This window comes from Dromiciops gliroides, chromosome 4 (assembly GCF_019393635.1).
Source record: "Dromiciops gliroides isolate mDroGli1 chromosome 4, mDroGli1.pri, whole genome shotgun sequence".
In the NCBI taxonomy this organism is placed as follows: domain Eukaryota; kingdom Metazoa; phylum Chordata; class Mammalia; order Microbiotheria; family Microbiotheriidae; genus Dromiciops; species Dromiciops gliroides.
The window spans coordinates 227,119,888-227,139,510 of NC_057864.1; the positions used below are offsets into that span (position 1 = coordinate 227,119,888).

The 19,623-nt window shown below is 36.7% G+C and overlaps 2 protein-coding genes across 2 annotated transcripts in view; both read left to right on the forward strand.

Annotated features, from left to right (window-relative positions):
• Positions 1–19,623, forward strand: part of LOC122754875 — a 65,016-nt gene that overhangs the window by 31,908 nt on the left and 13,485 nt on the right. Inside the window, 3 exon segments of the mRNA XM_044003314.1 lie at positions 4,852–5,320; positions 16,019–16,146; positions 16,326–16,557. Coding sequence (XP_043859249.1) covers positions 4,852–5,320; positions 16,019–16,146; positions 16,326–16,557 — 829 coding nt within the window.
• LOC122752709 (zinc finger and SCAN domain-containing protein 9-like) lies at positions 3,835–18,984 on the forward strand. The gene is given in 7 exon segments (XM_043999595.1): positions 3,835–3,921; positions 4,795–5,320; positions 16,019–16,287; positions 16,289–16,346; positions 16,349–16,363; positions 16,366–16,584; positions 16,587–18,984. Coding segments are annotated over 6 exon segments (1,065 nt in total). The 5' UTR covers positions 3,835–3,921; positions 4,795–4,860; the 3' UTR covers positions 16,631–18,984.

A 19,623-nucleotide genomic window follows, 5' to 3' on the forward strand; every position in this document is an offset into this window, starting at 1 on the left:
AACCTGGGTAGACTTCTATTACCTAATATAGAAATAAGTGAGTAGAAATAGAACAATGACAACATTATAAAATGAAACAACTTGGAAAGACTTAAGAACTCTTATCAATTCAGTTATAAACCATGAATCCACAGGCCTGAAGATGAAATATATCACTCACCTCTTGCTCAAGACATGAAGGGAGAGAAGGAGAAGAGAGAGATACACAGGAAGACAGAGACAGAGACAGACAGATGGAGAAATATATTTGGGAGCATGACTAATGTGGAAATTTGTTTTGCTGGATTGTGCATGTTATAATGAAGGTTTTTCTCATAGTTGTTTAATAGGGATAGAAGTGGGAGAATCAAATTATAAATGTATGTAGAAATAAATAAAGTTATTTTAAACATTAAAAACTGAAAAAATAAATTATAATTGGTGTTTGTCTTTTTTCTATCCATATACATATCCTGGTTTTTCACTATGAATAATTTTTAATATGCCAGACTAGAGTTGTTTTCATTTTACTCTAAGCCAGTCCTAAGCTATGCAATGCAAGTCTGGCAAGTTCAGGGCTTAAAGTACAATAAGAACTCAGGAACTATAAGCTCTAATTTAAAACAATGTCTACTAATTAAACATTTAAAAGACATACTTCAAAGTTTTGTTTTGTTTTGTTTTGTTTTAAAAAAAAAGATATAAAATGCTACTCTCCTCAAGTCACCAAGTCAGGAACTCAAGAGGGCAACCTGCAGGCAATTGGACCTCAGGGATCAACCAAGTATTTATTAGTCATCTATTATGTGCCAGGAATGTGCTAGGTGCTGGTAATATGAATATAATCAATAAAACAATTCCTACTCTCAAAAACCTTAATACTCTAGTGGGAAGGATAACAAGTATACACAGACACATATGTATATGTGTGTGTAGATATAAATGTATATATATATATATATATATATATGTATATGTGTATATATGGAGAGAGAGAGAGAGAATAAATACAAAGTAGTAAAGTAGTTTTGGGAGATAGAAAGTATAGGGGGCTGATCAGGAAGGCTTCATGTAAAAGGCTGTACTTGAGCTTTGTCTTGAAATAAGACAGTGATTCTATGAGTTAGTAGTAAGAAAAGAATGCATTCCAGGTATGAGAGAAGGGTAGAACTTCTTCCTGGGGAAGGAAGACATGATGGAGAGTTCCAAAGAAATCCCATAACAGTGTAGCTGGTGGGAAATGGGGAGGAAAAACTGCTGAAGCCTCCTCCCTCTTTATTTTTTTATTATTTTTTTTTTAGTGAGGTAATTGGGGTTAAGTGACTTGCCCAGGGTCACATAGCTAGTAAGTGTTAAGTGTCTGAGGCTGGATTTGAACTCAGGTACTCCTGACTCCAGGGCCAGTGCTCTATACACTGCACCACCTAGCTGCCCCCTCCTCCCTCTTTAAATAAAGGTACTGGAACCCATGACCTTACCCTCTAGCAAGAATTTTAATGTACACTTCTCATTACTATTAGTGATTTGGAGCAATATCTCATATGGTTGTTGATAGCTTGTCTTTCTTCTTTTTGAGATCTGCCTATTTATATCCTTTGACTACTTATCTGTTAGAGAATGGCTCTTGTTCTTATGTATTTGAATCAATTCTCTATATAACTTGAAAAAGATTCAAATACTTAAATGGATCTGTGGTCTCATCAATTTGGAATATCCCTACAATGATGCAGATTAAAATCCATCTTTATGAGCCCATCCTATTCGACTCTTTTCAATATTTTCCAAAAAGTTTGCCACATGCATTTTAAAAACTGGAAATAAAGTGGACTGTGAGGAACAAAGAAAAAGCCAGTTTGGCTGGATTACAGAGTGCAGGTGGGGGAAAAATATCAGACTATAAATATAGATTGTTGAGGTAAGGTTGTGAAGAATTTTAACAGTTAAATGGAGGAGCTTATAGTAGATTCTAAAGGGAATAGGAAGACACTGGAGGGGAGTAGGGGAGTGACATGATCAGCTCTACACTTAAATCACTTTGGCAGTCATGTGAAGAATGAGTAAAAGTAGAGTAACTAAAGGAACATGATACTGTGTTTACAGCAGAAGGGAGAATCTTAACTTTTAAAAAATCACAATATTAGAAACAAATGGAGGAAAATATAAACTTGACTCTCATCATTGCACTTTGCTCTACCTTATTTCAATTCTAGCAAGATGCCTCTCCCAGAATAAGCTCCTCACTTTTAATCTCATCATCATGATGCTAATCTCATCATCATGACACCACCTCCCTCAACCTGCTCTTTCACACTATTAAAAAAAAAATTAGAAGCAAAATAGATCATACTACTGTGCTGTTAAGAAATAAGGAAGGGGATGCTTTCAGAAAAGCCTAGGAAGACTTATATGGACTGCTGCAAAATGAAGTGAGCAAAACCAGGAGAATGTTTTTCACAGTAACAGCAATATTGTAACAATAATAAACTGTGAAAGACTTAGCTACTTTGATCATGATCACAATTCCAAATGATTTATGATAAAAAAATGTATGTACATTAAGAGAGAGAATTGATGAATTCTGTGTACAGATTGAACTATGTTTTTTCCACTTTATTTTTCCTACTTTTTTTGCAACATGAAAACTAGGTGGCATATTGGATAGAATGTGGAACCTGGAGTCATCTTAGTTCAAATCTGGCCTCAAACACTTACTAGCTGTGTGACACTGGGCAAGTCATTTAACCCTGTTTGTCTCAGTTTCCTCAAGTGTAAAATGAACTGGAGAAAGAAATGGAAAACAACTCCAGTATCTTTGCCAAGAAAACCCCAAATGGGGTCACAAGAAATCAGACATGGCAAACAATTAAACAACAAATAATATGGAAATATGTTTTTCATGACTTCACATGCTTGTTTTCTCAGTGAGTGGAAGAGGGACTGAAAGGGAGGGGGAGAATTGGACACTGAAATTTTTTTAAAATTAACGTTAAGATTTTTAAAAGAATTTTTTAAAAGACCATAGAAAGGTAAAGATTGAAGACTGGAAAAAAAGATCATTGGAGCTGGAGAGAGCAGTTTCCGATGAAATATGTGGTCTAAAGACAGATTGCAAAGAGTTTGGAATATTTTTTTGCGTTCTCTTTGACATTCAAAGCTGTCAATAACCTGGTCCTTTCCTAATTTTCCAGTTTTCTTTTACCTTATTCAGCCTCATTTACTCTGGGATCCAGTGACACTGGCCTTCTTGCTCTTTCTCACTTACGGCAATCTAAGCTTCTATTTTGGCCATTTTCACTGACTATTCCCTATGAGTGGAATTCTCTTCTGCTTCATCTCTTACCTCCTTAATCCCAGTAAAATCTTAACCTTTGAAAAGAAAGCTTTTCCCCAAATCATTTTAATGTTAATGCCTTGCCTGTGTTAATTATCTCCAATTTATCTAGTACATATATACATATCAATGTATATATGTGTGTGTGTACTTTGTACAGGTACTGTATATATTAACTGTACATATGTATATGTGGGTACAGTAACTACAAGATTCCGTTTGGGGACTATTGCTTGATATTTTGCAAGCAGCAAGTGCAAGGAGGCTCAGTCTGCAGGTTTTGCTTAGGTGACCAAAATGTTCAGATTCACTACTGGTCCAGTTTCCTCTTAACTAGATGACTGCCAGCCAGGAGACTGGCTTTAAATGTTTAGCAAAGAGCCTTAAGCAGTCCCTGTGTAACATCAGAGGATGGAAATTCAAGGGGTGAAGAGATCTGGAGCTAGGAAAACGAGAGGAGAATTCCTAGAGAGTCCCGGAAATAACTGATGCTTTATAGCAAGGATTGGTTGGTATTTGTTTGGCCTGATCATTGTTCCTGTCTTGAGTTCTGTCTCCTTTCCCACCCCTCAGGACTGAGCGTACTTTTATTTCCAGTTTACCTCTGTTAGGTGAGTTGGTCCCGGAAATGGGGTCTGTCCAGCTCTGGCCCTATGGGTTTCCACCTCCATCGGCTGGGAGGGGGTGGATTTGGAGGAATCACCTCCCTATTCTCCCCAAACAAGGATGTAGGAAGCACTCTGAGCCCTTCTCCAGAGAGAGTGCTGTGGGGAAGGGTGCAGCGACTGAACTGAGGCAGGAGAGTCGAAATAAACATCTGCCCCTGGGGCTACCATGGAGCCTACTTGGGATGATCAATGAACCGACTGAAAAAGGAAGCAGTAATTATAAAGAAGCAGACTTGCTTCAAGAATAGCTTATGCTAGACTAACCTCATTTTCCTTTTAAACAGCATTAGTGACTATGCTAGTAGATTATGGGAATGTTACCAATATATAGTTTACCTAAATTTTAGCAAAGTCAAGACAAAAGCTGTTCTTCTGGATAAGATGAAGAGATGTGAGCTAGAAAGTAGTGTAGTCAGGCAGATTCAGAACTAATCAAGGTATACTCATTACATGTTTAAATATAAGCTCAGAAATTCCCTATTTGAAGCTTTCAGGTGTTTTAGAGTTTCAGAAACTTAGAGAGCCAAGGACAGGCATGATATTTCTATTTATTACTTTACTTAATAGCTTCTATGATAAATACAAATCTAAAAGTTCTAGGTAAAATCCTAGTTTTCTGTTTTTGGTTTATCAGGTAAATTATTTATATGTCTGAATCATCATTCCCTTTCATTTTTGTTGGATTAATTGTTCTTATCCTCTCTGTCACAAAGTGACTTTACTTTCAGTAAATCACCCTTCTGGCTGGGTACCTGTGAATTAATTCTTAGAAGCTTTTGTCATTTCTCTACATTAACAATAATTTTTGTAACTCAGGACTGATATCTGAAGAAAAGAAATTTTCCTGCTGGAATAAGTTATCTCGAATTTTAGGAGCCTCTGATGGATACAAAATTAAGGGAGGTTGTAGCCCTGGGTGTGCAGGCTCTAGTGGGCCAGGAAGGTTTGCTTACGGTGAAAATGGAGGAAGAGGACCACTGCAGGGGCCAAGAATTCAGCCTGGAAGGAAACAATCCCCAGGAAAGAGAATGCTTCCGTCAACGCTTCCGTCAACTCTGCTATCAGGAGACACCAGGCCCCAGGGAGGCCCTGAGTCAGCTCCAGATATTTTGCCATCAGTGGTTGAGACCAGAAATGCATACTAAGGAACGGATCCTAGAGCTGCTGGTGCTGGAACAGTTTCTGACCATCCTTCCTGAAGAACTCCATACTTGGGTGCAAGAACATCATCCAGAGAGTGGAGAGGCAGCAGTGATTCTGTTGGAGAATTTGGAAAGAGAGCTTGATGAACCAGATCATCAGGTGGGAAGAGGGAGAGGAGTTCTGCTGTGTGGAGAAGAAGGTATGTAGATCTTCAAGAAGGAAAAATGGACAGGAAAATTGCTTAATTTTAATTTCCAATTGGTTTTATACCTGTTTCTTTCTTAATGTCTTACTTCCCAGTAACCTTAGGAGTTAAATAAAACTCTATTTGCTCCTTTTGTCCTTTATATTGCAGGAATGTTTAACTCAATAAATGTTTTATAGCCCCTACGAGGTACAAGGAACTTTTAGAAACTCCATATATAAAGGTAAAAACAATATAGTCCCTAAACAAAAGGATTTAATTCAGCTTACTGGAGACAAGACATGCACCCAAATAAATATGTTACTTAGTAGAATGTAATCATTTGAAGAGGGAGAGATCATTTTTGGGTGAGATAATTGGACACAGTTTCATGTAACATTGCATTTTTCTTGAAGAATGATTTTCCACCAGTGGAAATGTATATTTCTCATGTAGTACCTACTCTCTACAGTGAGATTGGAGAACAGTCAGTCAATAAACAATTTTTAAGAACAAGGATACTATTAGTAGAGACCTAATGAAGTCCTGAAGCCAGATGAAAAATTAAGAGATGACTTCCCTGGGCCCTCTCAATAAATAGGGGATCTGGGAGGAACTATGATATCCAACCTCCACCATCTCCAGTTGAAGGAAAGAAGAGTACAAATAGTCCAACTTGATGAATAGGTAGAAGGAACTGCACATGTTTAATTTGGAGAAAACTCAGGGATAGTATAATAGTCATTTTCTAATATTTAAAGGGCTATAATACACAAAAGTGATTAAATTTTATTCTGTTTGGTCCAGAGGACAGAACCAAGAGCAGTGGCTAAAAGGTGGTGGGGGCAAACTTAGGCTTAAGATCAGGAAAAATTTCCCACCAATTAATTAGAGTTGTCCAAAAGGAGAGGCTGTGTGTTTCCCCTTACTGAAGGTCTTCAAATAGAGGCTTTATGGGGGCAGCTAGGTGGCGCAGTGGTTAGTAGCACCGGCCCTGGATTCAGGAGGACCTGAGTTCAAATTCGGCCACAGACACTTGACACTTACTAGCTGTGTGACCCTGGGCAAGTCACTTAACCCTCACTGCCCCGCAAAAAAAACAAACAAACATACAAACAAAAATGGAGTCAGTTCATTCCAGGAATGAGTGGTGATGTGAAACATAATCACATAATTAAACAGGACAATTGAAAACAATTGAAAGTTGTCCAGTTTGTAAAGTAAAGAAATTTAATTCACCAAGCCAGTTTTTGAAATAAGAAAGTGGCATTAGAAATTCATCCACTCCCACTCCCATTTTAAAACTAAGGCATAAGGATATGAAATGACTTGTCCAAGGGTCACAAAGTGGCAAACTGGGATTTGATGTCTCTCAAAAAAAAAACCCCAAAAAAACCATTTATTGAGCTTACTACTATTCTTAGGGATACAAAGACCAAAAATTAAAATAAAATAGTTTCCTGCCTTCAAGGAATTTATATTCTATACTGGGAGGGGCGGGGAGGAAATCCTGTCAGTCAGTCATTAAGGCATTTTTTAAGCACTTACTATGTGCAAAAGTACTGTGCCAAAATGCTGGAGAAACAAAAGATAGCCAACACAAGGTCCCTGACCTCAAGGAGCTCACATTTTAATGGTGATGATAACATGTAATCAACTGTCTATCTATCTATCTATCTATCTATCTATCTATCTATCTATCTATCTATCTATCTATCTATCTACAAGACACACAAAATAGATGGAAGGTAATCTCAGAGTGGGGCATCTAGGTGGTGAGATGAATACAGCACGGGCCTGGAGTCAGAAATTTTTAGCTATGTGACCCTGAGAAAATCACTTAACTCTTATTTTGCCTCAGTTCCTCATCTTGAAAATGGGGACATATTGGAGAAGGAAGTGGCAAACGACTCCAATATCTTTGTCAAGAAAAACCCATGTGAAAAATCCATACCATCACATAGAGTTGGACATGACTGAACAACAATCTCAGAAGGAAGGCACTAGCAATTGTGGCAGGGGAGTGGAGAGAGAGGAAAGGGATGAGGAAGGGACCCAGAAAAGCTTGCAGAAAGGGGGATTTAAGGACAGTCTTGAAAGAAGCTGGGAGAAGCAAAGGGGGGTAGAGGTAAGGAAGGAGAACATTATAGAAATAGGGGAACAGCCAGTGAAGTCATAGAGTCAGCAAATGGAAATATCCTTTGGGAGAATAGCAAGAAGGCCAATGTTGCTGAAAACTATGATCATGGTAATGGAGACAGACACTAATAAACTAGAGAAAGCAGTTGGATAGAACACCGTCCCTGGATTCAGGAGGACCAGAGTTCAAATCCAGCCTCAGACACTTAACACTTACTAGCTGTGTGACCCTCAGCAAGTCACTTAACCCCAATTGCCTCACTAAAAAAAAATTTTTTTTAAAAAGAATAAAAATAAACTATAGGAAGAGAATATATTTTCTGATCTGGAGGTTTCTTTGGACGGTCCATGAAATGAATGTCTACCCTCATGAAATGAGGGCTATAAAACATACATGAGGTTAATCATAATTGGAGATAAGCCCACCCCCAAGCTTGTCCTATTACTACCTCAATGTTATTTCCCTGATAATATCTGTTCAATATGGAGGGAGTCTGAGAGAGGGTGGGCTTTTAAAAGTAATGGACTTGGGAGGTTATCAAGACAAATATTAAAAAGTTAATGAAACTATAGAATAATGGAAAATGTGATTTAATGGGAATGATTTAGAGTATTTGACAGTTGCAGAATTCCATCTATTGGTAGAGCTTAGAGATGGATTGCTCTTACAAAATTATCATGGAAGTAAGTGGAAGTCATAGATGGGAATCACCCTTTATCCTTCTACAAGTAGGAGCAAAGTGATAAATCTTGTCACCCTTAGTGTCAAAAAGGTAAAATTTCTTAGGCTATATAGCCATTCCATGATGGAACAGCAGGGAGGGATGAAAATTTTTAAAAGGATGGATTTGGGTGGATTGACTTTATTTCTCTTCCCCATGACCCCCACTCCTTAACGACTGAAGATTATACTGTTTGGGGAACCTCTACCTCCCACCCCCCAAAAGTCTTCAAGGCTTTGCTATAGGTTTCATCAGATTACTTTCAGAAAAGTAATACAAGTCTGTGAAGATAATAGGTGAAACTTGAGTTGGAGGAGGGAATAAGCATTAATATACTACCTAATACATGCTAGACACTAAGTCTCTGCTAAGTGCTTTTTCTAAACATTATCTCATTTGATCCTCATAACAATGAGGAACTGAGCCCAGGGTCACACAAGTAAGTGTCTAAGGCTGTATTTGAACTCAGATTTTCCTAACTTCAGAAAACTCTATTTAGCTGCCCCTAGAAGATTGTGGAAGCTGCTGCATAAACTTATAACAGAGCTGTTCAGATCAAGAGGTGCTCTAGAGATTACAGGAGAAGCCATGTGTCCACTGCCATACTAGGTGAGGCAGAGGTTGCTAATACTCTCTACTATAATAAACGTTGGATGTGGCTTTTAAAAAAGGATGAGTCAACCTAAAAAGTGTTAATAAAATTGTACTGGGATATCTAGGATTAGGGTAGCTAGGTATCCTTTCTGTCTCACCAAAATTTAGGACATCCATGAAGCGCCATAACCCTACTTATTCATTCCTTGACTCCATCTATTTGTTTTTAAACACATGTCTTTTTTGTCAATACTTAAGGAACTATTGTAATATTCCCCACCACCATCACCATGAGATAGGGTGAAGGGACAGGTCTCTAAGGGGACTAAAGACCGTATGGTATGAGCTTACTATGGCTTGGGAAGGGGTCAGAGAGAGAACACTAAACATTATAGGTGTTTCTAGGTACCAGATGCCAGGTTGCAGTTATACCAGGGATTCTCACTGGCTTCACTGTGTATCCATTTTCTTCTGGAGTATCTGGAGGACAAACTGCCAAGGGAAGGAGTACCCTTGTTCAGGTGGAGCTGGTCTACCTGTGTTGAATCTCCTTTGGGGTGGCTGATCAGGAATGAATTACGGGCAATGGATATCGTGATTCCTCAGTCAATAACTGTCTGGGCACTTACAGTAGCTTCCATGCAGGTTATTGTAGGTAGGGATAATGAAGTCCTAGAACATATGGACCATAGGAGATAAAGAGTCAGAGATATCTAAAAAAAATTCAGGTTCTGGGGGGCGACTAGGTGGCGCAGTGGATAAAGCACCAGCCCTGGATTCAGGAGTACTGAGTTCAAATCTGGCCTCAGACACTTGACACTTACTAGCTGTGTGACCCTGGGCAAGTCACTTAACTTCCACTGCCGCCGCCAAAAAAAAAAAAATTCAGGTTCTGACACACTCATTTAAGTTTTTAAGGATAGAATAGATAGGGAGAAACCCAGGATTATTCCAAAATGTAGTCAACAATAAACTATTTAATTTTTTTTTGTTCTGAACATAAATGTCAAAAAGAGCATTGTCCAAATACAGGAGTAAACACAAAAAGATTGTGTATGAAATTGTGGATGTTTATTTAATAACCACTGACCTTTTTAAATAGTACATAGTAAAATTCTACCCATTACATTAAAAATGTCTTGCATTTCTTTCTACAATTCTTTCTGAAATTCTTTCTACTCTCTTCTGTGCATTTTTTTTTAAAAACTTTTTCTTTTTGGCATTATGATGGGTAATCTCCTCTTTCCCTCTACTCCTTCCTCCTAAGATAAAATGGAATGGGGGCAGCTAGATGGCACAGTGGATAGAGCACCTGCCCTGGATTCAGGAGGACCTGAGTTCAAATGTGACCTCGGACACTTAATTACTAGCTGTGTGACTCTGGCAAGTCACTTAACTCAATTGCCTCACAAAAAAAATGAGAAAGAAAAAAATTTTTTTATAACAAACCCTATAACAAATTAAACCACACTCAAGCAAAACAAAACCACACAGTGTCTGTGTCTAAAATATATATATTTCTGCATCACTTTGTCAGAAGGTATGCAACATGTTTCATCATGGGTCCAATGGAAACATGGTTGGTCACTGCAGTGATCATAGTTTTTGTTTTTGTTTTTGTTTTTTTTAGTGAGGCAATTGGGGTTAAGTGACTTTTCTCAGTGTCAACATAGCTAGTAAGTGTTAAGTGTCTGAGGTCAGATTTGAACTCAGGTACTCCTGACTGCAGGGCCAGTGCTCTATCCACTGTGCCACCTAGCTGCCCCAGTGATCATAGTTCTTAAGTCTTTCAAAATTATTTTTCTTTACAACATATCCTTGTATAACTTGTTTTCCTAGTTCTGCTCACTTCACTCTGCATCAGTTTGCACTACTCAGAATTCTCTGAAGTTGTCTCTTTTGTCCTGTCTTATGGCACAATAATATTCCATTTCATTTATATACCACAGTTTGTTCAACCACTCTCAATTTGATGTGCAGTCACTTAATTCTAGTTCTTTTCTTTCTCCTTCCCTTTTAATCCTTTTCACCTCTTTTTTTAGGATCAGGAAGTTTGTTTTGCTTGAAACCATTCCCTCCCTGGTATTCTTCTCTTCCACGCCCTGCCTTGCACCATGTCCACTTGTTTCCCTGCTAAGTTTGATATTTTTTTCTGACTTGTGTGTATGCATGTTTGTATATGTTTAATCTTGCTTTGTCTATTTCAAATAAGAATGAATATCCTCTAGGGGGCAGCTAGGTGATACAGTGGATAAAGCACCAGCCCTAGGTTCAGGAGGACCTGAGTTCAAATCCAGATTCAGACACTTAACACTTAATAGATGTGTGACCCCGGGCAAGTCATTTAATCCTCATTGCACCACAAACAAACAAAAAAAGTATCTTCTGATATTTGATCCTCCACCTCTTCCTCCATGTGTTATTTTTAACCCTTCTTTCATGTTTGTATACTCCTCACACACCCCAATTATGTAAAGTAAAAAGTTTATACCCCTTCTTTCTTTCTACTATCATGTATTCCTTTTACCTTCTTTCTCATTTTCCTCTTAAAACCTATATCACTGAATCAATTCATTTTCCCCAGTCCCTCTGTTTCTCTAATTTAATAAAGGATTCTTAAGTTTAAGTTTCTGTTGGTTTTTTGTTGTTGTTGTTGTTTTGCAGGGCAATGAGGGTTAAGTGATTTGCCCAGGGTCACACAGCTAGTTAAGTGTTATGTGTCTGAGGTTGGATTTGAACTCAGGTCCTCCTGAATCCAAAGCCAGTGCTTTATCCACTGCGCCATCTAGCTGCCCAACTTTTAAGTTTCTAAAGGCATTTTTCTTTTTTTCTCATCCTATTAGAATCTAGTACCACGACATCATTCTATAACCCCTTTCAATTATCAATAAATTTACCTTTCAGGTTTCTCTTGATTTTTGTGTTTATATATGGTCCTTTTATTAGAAATGCTTAAAAGTCATTCGTTCTATTAAGGTCCCTCCCGACCTTCTTCCCACCTATCCAGTTTTGCAAGATAAATTATTCTTCATTGTAAGTCTATATTTTGCCTTTTGGAATATTGTATTGCAAAAGGTCTTTTTTATAGTAAAGCTACCAGGTCTTATGTGACTGGTGGTTCCTTGGTATTTGAATAGCTTTTTCTGTAGGCTTACAGTATTTTTCTTTGATATGGAAGCTCTGGATTTTAGCTAAGATATTCCTGAGATTTTTTCCTTTTGGAATTTATTTCAGAAAGTGGTCCAGTGAATTTGTTCTATACTCATTTTGCCTTCCTATGATAATAAATATGCACAGTTTAGACAATGTATTATTTTCTTTTTAATTTGAAAAGTTTATTTCCAATCTTTCTTCACTTCTCCCTTCCCCTGCCACGTAGAAAACCCTTGTAACAAAGGTATATACTCAAGAAAAATATATCTACAGATTGACCATGCCTAAAAACATATGTCTTATTCTGCCTCTTAAATCCATTACCTCTCTTATAGAAGGTTTGAAGCATTCTTCTGTATCCTCTGGAGTAGTGGTTGGAGACAGTATTGATTAGAGTTCTTAAGTCTTTCAAAAGTTGTTTGTCTTTAAAGTGCTGTTATTATGTAACTTGTTCTTCTGATTCTGCTTACTTCATTTTTTATCCCTTTATACTAATCTTCCCAAGTTTGTCTGAAAGTGTGCCTTCATCATTACTAAGAGTGCCATAATAGGCTGTTATACTCATATTCTATAATTTGTTCAGGCATTCTTCAACAAATTAACCAATTCGTAGAAACCCCTCTTTCCTTTTGCTTTAGAATTTCTTTGCCATTATAAAAGGTTTCTCTTCTCATACACTACTATAAATATTTCTACCCATGTGGGTTCTTTTCCTCTCTTTTTGATGTCTTTGGGGTCTGGCCCTGATGGTGGTATGATTGGGTCCAAATAATAAATTTGGAGGCACTGTTCCAAACTATTTTCCAGAATGGTTTTGTTAATTCAGAGCTCCACCAATAGGCCTGGACAGTTTTAATTTATTATTTCTTGAAATATAATGTTGAGGCTTTTTAAAAAAAATCATGGTCTTCAGGGAGTCCAATGATTCCTGAAATTCTCTCTCCTTGGCCTCTTTTCCAGATTAGTTGTTTTTGTTATTAGATATTGTCAAGATAATGGAATGTGATAGATAGGATTTGGGCAGATACTCAGGAGCCTACCTGAGTGGATTACTGGTTGATTTGACTGGATTACTGGCTGACTTGACTGGATTACTGGCTGATTTATAGTTGACTAGATTCTAAACACATCTGGCTGGTACTTGAGAGTACTTAGAAAGCATGGTTCTCAGAAGCTAACAAACTTTGAACTTCCTGCCCAATCAACCAACCAGCTTGAAGGAACCTCCCATTTCTGGGAGGGGACAGGAAGGAGGAAGGAAGAGCCTGCGCAGGAAGCTCTGTTTCTTTTTGGTTCCTGACCAGAGCATGGTGGTGAGGGGACTTCAGAGGACTTCACAGGGAGTTGAGAAAAGATAGGATTGCCAGGTTGTAGGAATTCTGTTCTCAATCTCTTCTCTTTCTTTACTATCTTTCAATAAACTGTTAAAAACCTAAACTTGTTTATCATTGATTTTAGTCGGTTTCCCCCCCAAATTGAGGGGGGACAGATTAGAACCTACATTTAGAAATTTAAATTACACAATATCTTAATATCTTAAATTTTCTTCTACTTTGATTTTGTTCTAAATTTTTTTTTGCTCACTCATGAGATCATTGATTTCTATTGGGTTTACAGCTAGGTCATGATTAGTATGAATGATGTATCCACTGAAATGGCTGCATGTATTAGAATTTATGCAATTTAAAGTTATAATTGTATAAAATGGTTATTGGTTCCAGCCCAATGGAAATATGAATTAAAATGTTTTAATATAATTGTATCTGTTTATTAATGTATTTATTAATAAGAGCAAAGGACCAGAAAATGTATTTCTTATTCAAGTTAATCAATCAACATTTATTGCTTTCTCTGTGCCAGACATATGTACTAAGAACTGAGGATACAAAAAGGGATATAAAAAGTAATAAAGTATTTATAAAAAGAAAACTTTAAAAATGGCTGGATGTCATATGTAAAGATTTGCCTACTCTAATGATATAACCAAAATGTCAGTATCATTAATTAAAATATTTTAGCAACATAGACTGAAAATGTCTTCTCTATCTTCATATACACTGGCAGGTACAAGGAGCTTTCTCTAGGTCTTAGCAAATTTGTATGCTCATATTCTCATACAATAAACCAAGTATAATTGGGATAAGATGACTATTATCTAAAATCAGTAGTGCTTTAAGTGTTATAGTACTGTCCTTGCAATATTTTTTAACAGTTGGGATAAAATAATTTGAAAACTAGACTTTAGAAATAGTTTTAATAACTCGGCATGTTTCATCAGCATTAATTTTTTTATCAGTATATCAACCTTCTTCAATTATTTCATCTTCAAAACACCAGGATATTTAGCTGCCATATCTTTCATCTGCACTGGCTACCTCCTCTGGTCATTTTAACATTATGCATTGAATTTGATTTTAAAAGTAATTAAACTTGTAGTAAAAGCTCTTCATTATCCACTGCATTTCCATTTTCTTTCACTGCCTTGAATACACTTGATGTTTTTTTTTTCTGAATGCCCTGCTAAGAGAAATGCATTTTTGATTGCTGTCTTTCAGGCATACAGCTAAACAGATGCTCTATTTCTTTCACTGTCATACTTCTATTCATTACAGTTGCTTATAAATCACAAAAGCTGATGCAACTTTGCCTTTTGTTTTTATTTCAGCAGTATTTACAATATTCCATAGTACAGATTCAGGCATTCTGAAATTTCATCTTATTTTAGAAACTTGGTCTATATTCATGCTGTTCAGTTACATCAACTTTTTGTTCTAATGTAATAAGAAGCCTGTGTGTTGACAATTTTTTCCATCTGTTATTGTTGCTTTTGTCTTTCCAATTCTTCCAGGACTTTTCAAAAACTAAGGTGTATTGAATTTTTTTGTTTTATATTTGGAATTTCTTCCAATTTCACTCTGCTGCCATCCCACAGAGTCATGCCATATGACAAATAATATTTTAAATGAAAGACGAGGCAAATAATTAGCAAAACCAATTAATACATAAAGTCTGAAAATATATACAGTGTGCCATGTCTATGAACTTTCCATCTTTGCAAAAGAGCAGGGTATAATGTATCTTCTGGCATCTCTTCTTTGAGGTTGTATCTGTTATTTTAAATTTTGCTATATCAACTTTTGATTGTTCCATGATTGTCATTTACATTGTTTTCATTATTATTATTTTTGGCCCTTCTTTCTTTATTTTGCAACCATTCATGTAAATCTTACAAACTTCTTCATACTCATTTTATCAGCAGTATCATTATGGTAATTGCTAAAGATTTATAACCTAAAATACTATATACAGGCACAAATGTAAAATAAATTTAGAAAAAGTAAATGAAATATGTAAGTCTGTTATATCTCCTAAAAGCATAAAACATGAGAAAGTCTTATTCTTTAAATTATAAACAATTACCCAGTTCACTAAGCGCTTAGCAAGAAGGTGCAAGAAGGATGCATCATGCTTCCTAATGGAGGAGTAGGCTCAGGGTAGGACTGGTCTAATCATGTCCATTTTTCTCTAGCATCAAGATTTCCACTTTCCAAAACTGCTATTATCTCCCAGCTGAAGGAAGGGGGAGTACCAATGTCTCTGGATCCACAGGGTGCTGAGAAAAGAGAGGTCTAAAAGGCATCTATACAGGTGAATTTTAAAAAGTCAGTCAGAGGGGTGGCTAGGTGGTACAGTGGATAAAGCACCGGCCCTGGATTCAGGAGGACCTGAGTTCAAATCTGGCCTGAGACACTTGACACTTACTAGCTGTGTGATCCTGGGCAAGTTACTTAACCCCCATTGCCCTGCAAAAAAAAAAGTCAGTCAGATGTGGGAGAAGGATTCATGTGGTAATGAGAGGAGGAGTAGGCACATCAGTCATGAAAGCAACCCAAGATTAAAATCCACATTATTCCATACATTTTCATCCTTGTGTAGCATTGTAGGAAGATTTCCCCTAGATTTGCTCTACAATGAAAAGGTTCAAAGGCAGGGAATTAAAGTGCATTGTGGCCAGAACAGTAAGCTTTCTCCATTATCCTCATCATTCCTTACCCTTACAAATACACAGAGCAGGTGACATTCATATAGTTTATTTTTGTTTCAGATGGTGTGACCAGCATTGAGAACATGGAGTCGACACTAAAGCAGGAATATATTAAGGCTGTGGAACCACACAGGGAAGTATCTGGTGGATTAAATTTGAATGCTCACCATGGCCCCAAGTATGGAGAAGTTTGTGGACATGAGGGCAGCATAGCAAGGCTATGTGAAAGTCCTACAGAGGAAGGACTGCATAAATGTGATGAATGTGGAAAACGCTTCACTCAAAACTCAGGCCTTATTAGACATCAGAGAATTCATACTGGAGAGAGACCCTTATGAATGTAATGTATGTGGTAAAACCTTAGTAGGAAGTTCAGGACTTTTTAATCATCAGGAATCCACAACATACAAAACGCTATCAGTGTAAGGAATGTGGAAAAGCCTTCAGTCAGAGTGCAGGACTTATTCAACATCAGAGAATCCACAATGGAGATAAACCCTATCAATGTGGCCAGTGCAGTAAAAGCTACAGTCGGCGCTCCTTCCTTATTGAGCATCAGCGAAGTCACACTGGAGAAAGACCCCACAGATGCAATGAATGTGGGAAAAGATTCAATCGTCATTGCAATCTATCCGTCATCAAAAAATTCACATAGTCACTGAATTAAGCTAATTCCTCCAAGTACTGTGAACACCTTTTTCAGGTATCAGATAAGTAGATCTGGAGGTGACATCAACAAAATAGCATCATTTACTCAATGTATCTGCTTTGAAACATACAATTCACCCTGCAACCCAGAGAATGGCATCTAGAAGAATGATGTGGATTTTACAAATCATTGCTTATCGCTCTTGCTCCTTTGCATCTGACCTGTTCTTCCCTCCTTTCCCATATTTGTTCTACATGAAGTTGCCACTCCCGTCCAACAAATGCAGATGTCCTAGCATAAGGTCTGGCCTTGAAAAATCAGTAGCTGTTCTAAAATCACAGGCTCTGGTCAAAACCTATAGGTAGCATCGTGCCCTACTGTCCTTTCCTGAGATTCATCTTGAATGAATCAATTGTCCTCCATGGATCACAGTTCTTTGACTGGTAAAAGTGATTTCTAAGGTTCCTTCTAACTGTGACAGGTTTTTTTGGTGAGTCTAAGTCCAAACATATTGTTAATATTCCCTATGCAAAAAATTCCTCAGCTCTGGTAGCCACATGTTAGAAATCCAAGGCATTTTCTTTGTTCTGATAACTTCATTAAATTCTATTGTAGTGTGATGATATTTTCCCAATTTGCATAAAACTTCAGACATGTTTTTAGTCCTAATTTTAATTCTCCTTAGCTGGAAGGGTCCTCAAATGTCATTCAGTTCAACAAACATTTTTTAAAATTTGCAGACATAATGTAACCCAATCCAAATACCTATTGATTATGTTAGAGCATTAGATAACGTCAGAACAACATTTATTGGGTAAAATAAATGGATGAGAATACTAAGGGATGTTAGAGAAAAGATAATGAAAGAGAATTTACTATATCTGACATTAGGGTATTCTATGTATCCATTATCATTATGACTCTTTAGTACTGGGACAAAAAACATCCTACAGAATCACAATAGAAGAGAACAAATTATCCCAAAAGTAAAAACATGCAAATATAAAATACTGGTATTTGATAAACTAATGAATAATAAAATATAGGATTCATTTAATTTTTTACTAGATAGCAATATGCTAAAAAAATAACTTGTATTTTAAGTTAGAAAGGAGCTTATCAGTTCCAAACCTTATTTTTACAGATAAGGAAAATGAGTTAACAAAGTGAAGTAATGTTTCCAACTTCACTAGGTGGCAAAGCCAGAAATGGAACCAAAAATTCTCTGACTTTCCAGTCTCCTGTTTTAGAATCTTACCTCAAAATATACAATCATTTAACTTTATGTTGGATCGAAAATGAACAATAATTTTAAAGTGCCTATTTTTGTGAAAAGATCATGTGTGGTCTTTGGGATATAAAGACAGGATGAAAAACAGTTCCTGCCCTGAAGAATTCTACATACAATATCTAGTTCAACTCTGAAGCATGAATTCATTATAAAATATACTATACTATTCCTAAAATATACTATACTATTCCTAAAAATTTCCAATAACAGGACAATCAATACATTCCAAGGCAGCTCTAATTTTTGGGAAGCTTTTCTTTGTGATGAAGCAAGATCATCCTGTAACTTTGACATATTTCTTCTAGTTTCCGCTCTCTGGTACCAAGTAAAGTAAGTCCATTTCCCATATGAGAACTACAGATATCTGAAGTCAGCAATCAGTATTCTCCAGTCTTGTTTTCTCCAAACTAAACATCTCAAATAACTTCAACTGATCCTTATTTGACTAAGATAGCATATGACTCAAAAAATTTCTCGTGTATCTTGAGCAGTGGACCTGCCAAAATTGGCTTATCAGTCAAGTAAAACTGCTATAAAATATAGTGATTTTTAAAATATAGGAAGTTTTAAAACTTCTAGCTTGTCAGATGCAATGATGTTCTCTCTGGGTCTACAGAAAAGAGATGAATCTCTCACACCATGCAAGACCTCCAGAAGGACTTGTATTTACTTAATTTACTTAATAAGTGAAAGAATATGTCTTATCTGCTCACCAAGAAGTTATAAATGACTAATACCTTATGCACAGCTGTCAGGGTTGTACAAATTGGAACAGTTACCCTGAGCGCTATACTTTGAGTCCAGGAAAGTGGATTTTACAGAATCCTACAGCTAAAAGAACCCTCAGAGATCATCCTTGAATAACAATCCCTTCAGCAAAATCTGCAAGTCTAGTCTCTGCTTATGAGTTCAATAAAGGGAGCCTTCTACTACCTATGCAGCTAATTTCCACTTTTTAATAGCTTTGTAAGGAAGTTTTTCTTCATATAAAGACTAAATCTTCACCTTTACAACTTCTATTGCATATCTCTTCTCTGGGGCAAGCAAAACTCTCTTTCATATAACAGCCCTTCAGATACCTAAAGACCATCGTGTATATCATGTTCTTTTCTACAGAATAAACTCCCCCCTTTCTTTTAGGATGTACTCCAGCTTGTCTAAGTCTTTTATAAAATTTATCACTGAAAACTGAATAGGATATATGAAATATATATGTGTACATTTATGCACATGTACAAATGTAAGCTCTTTAAGGCACAGAGTGTTTGATTTTTGTCTTCGTATCCCCAGTACTTGGAATAGTTCCTACAAGCACACAGAAGGTGAATAATAAATCTTGGTTTTTGATATAAGCTGACTAGAGCAGAATATAGTGGAATTATAAGTCTCTCCTTTGATACACTATCCTCTTAAGCATAGCATTAACTTTGTTAGCTGCTATGGTACACCGATAATTCAAATTAGGTTGGTAACTACTAAAACATCCAGATTTTTTTTATCAGAATTTTTGTTCAGTCACACCTTCTTTATCCTATATTTTTGAAACTCAAGCATTCTTCTCACCTGTCTATATCTTTTTGGATCCAGATACTCATCCAGCATGTTAGTTATCTATTCCAGTTTTGTCATCTGCAGATTTGTTAAGCATATAGTATGTCTTCATCAAAGTTATCACTAAAAATGGCTAAATTGCAGAGAAAGGTAATTTGGCAAAGTGAATAAAGT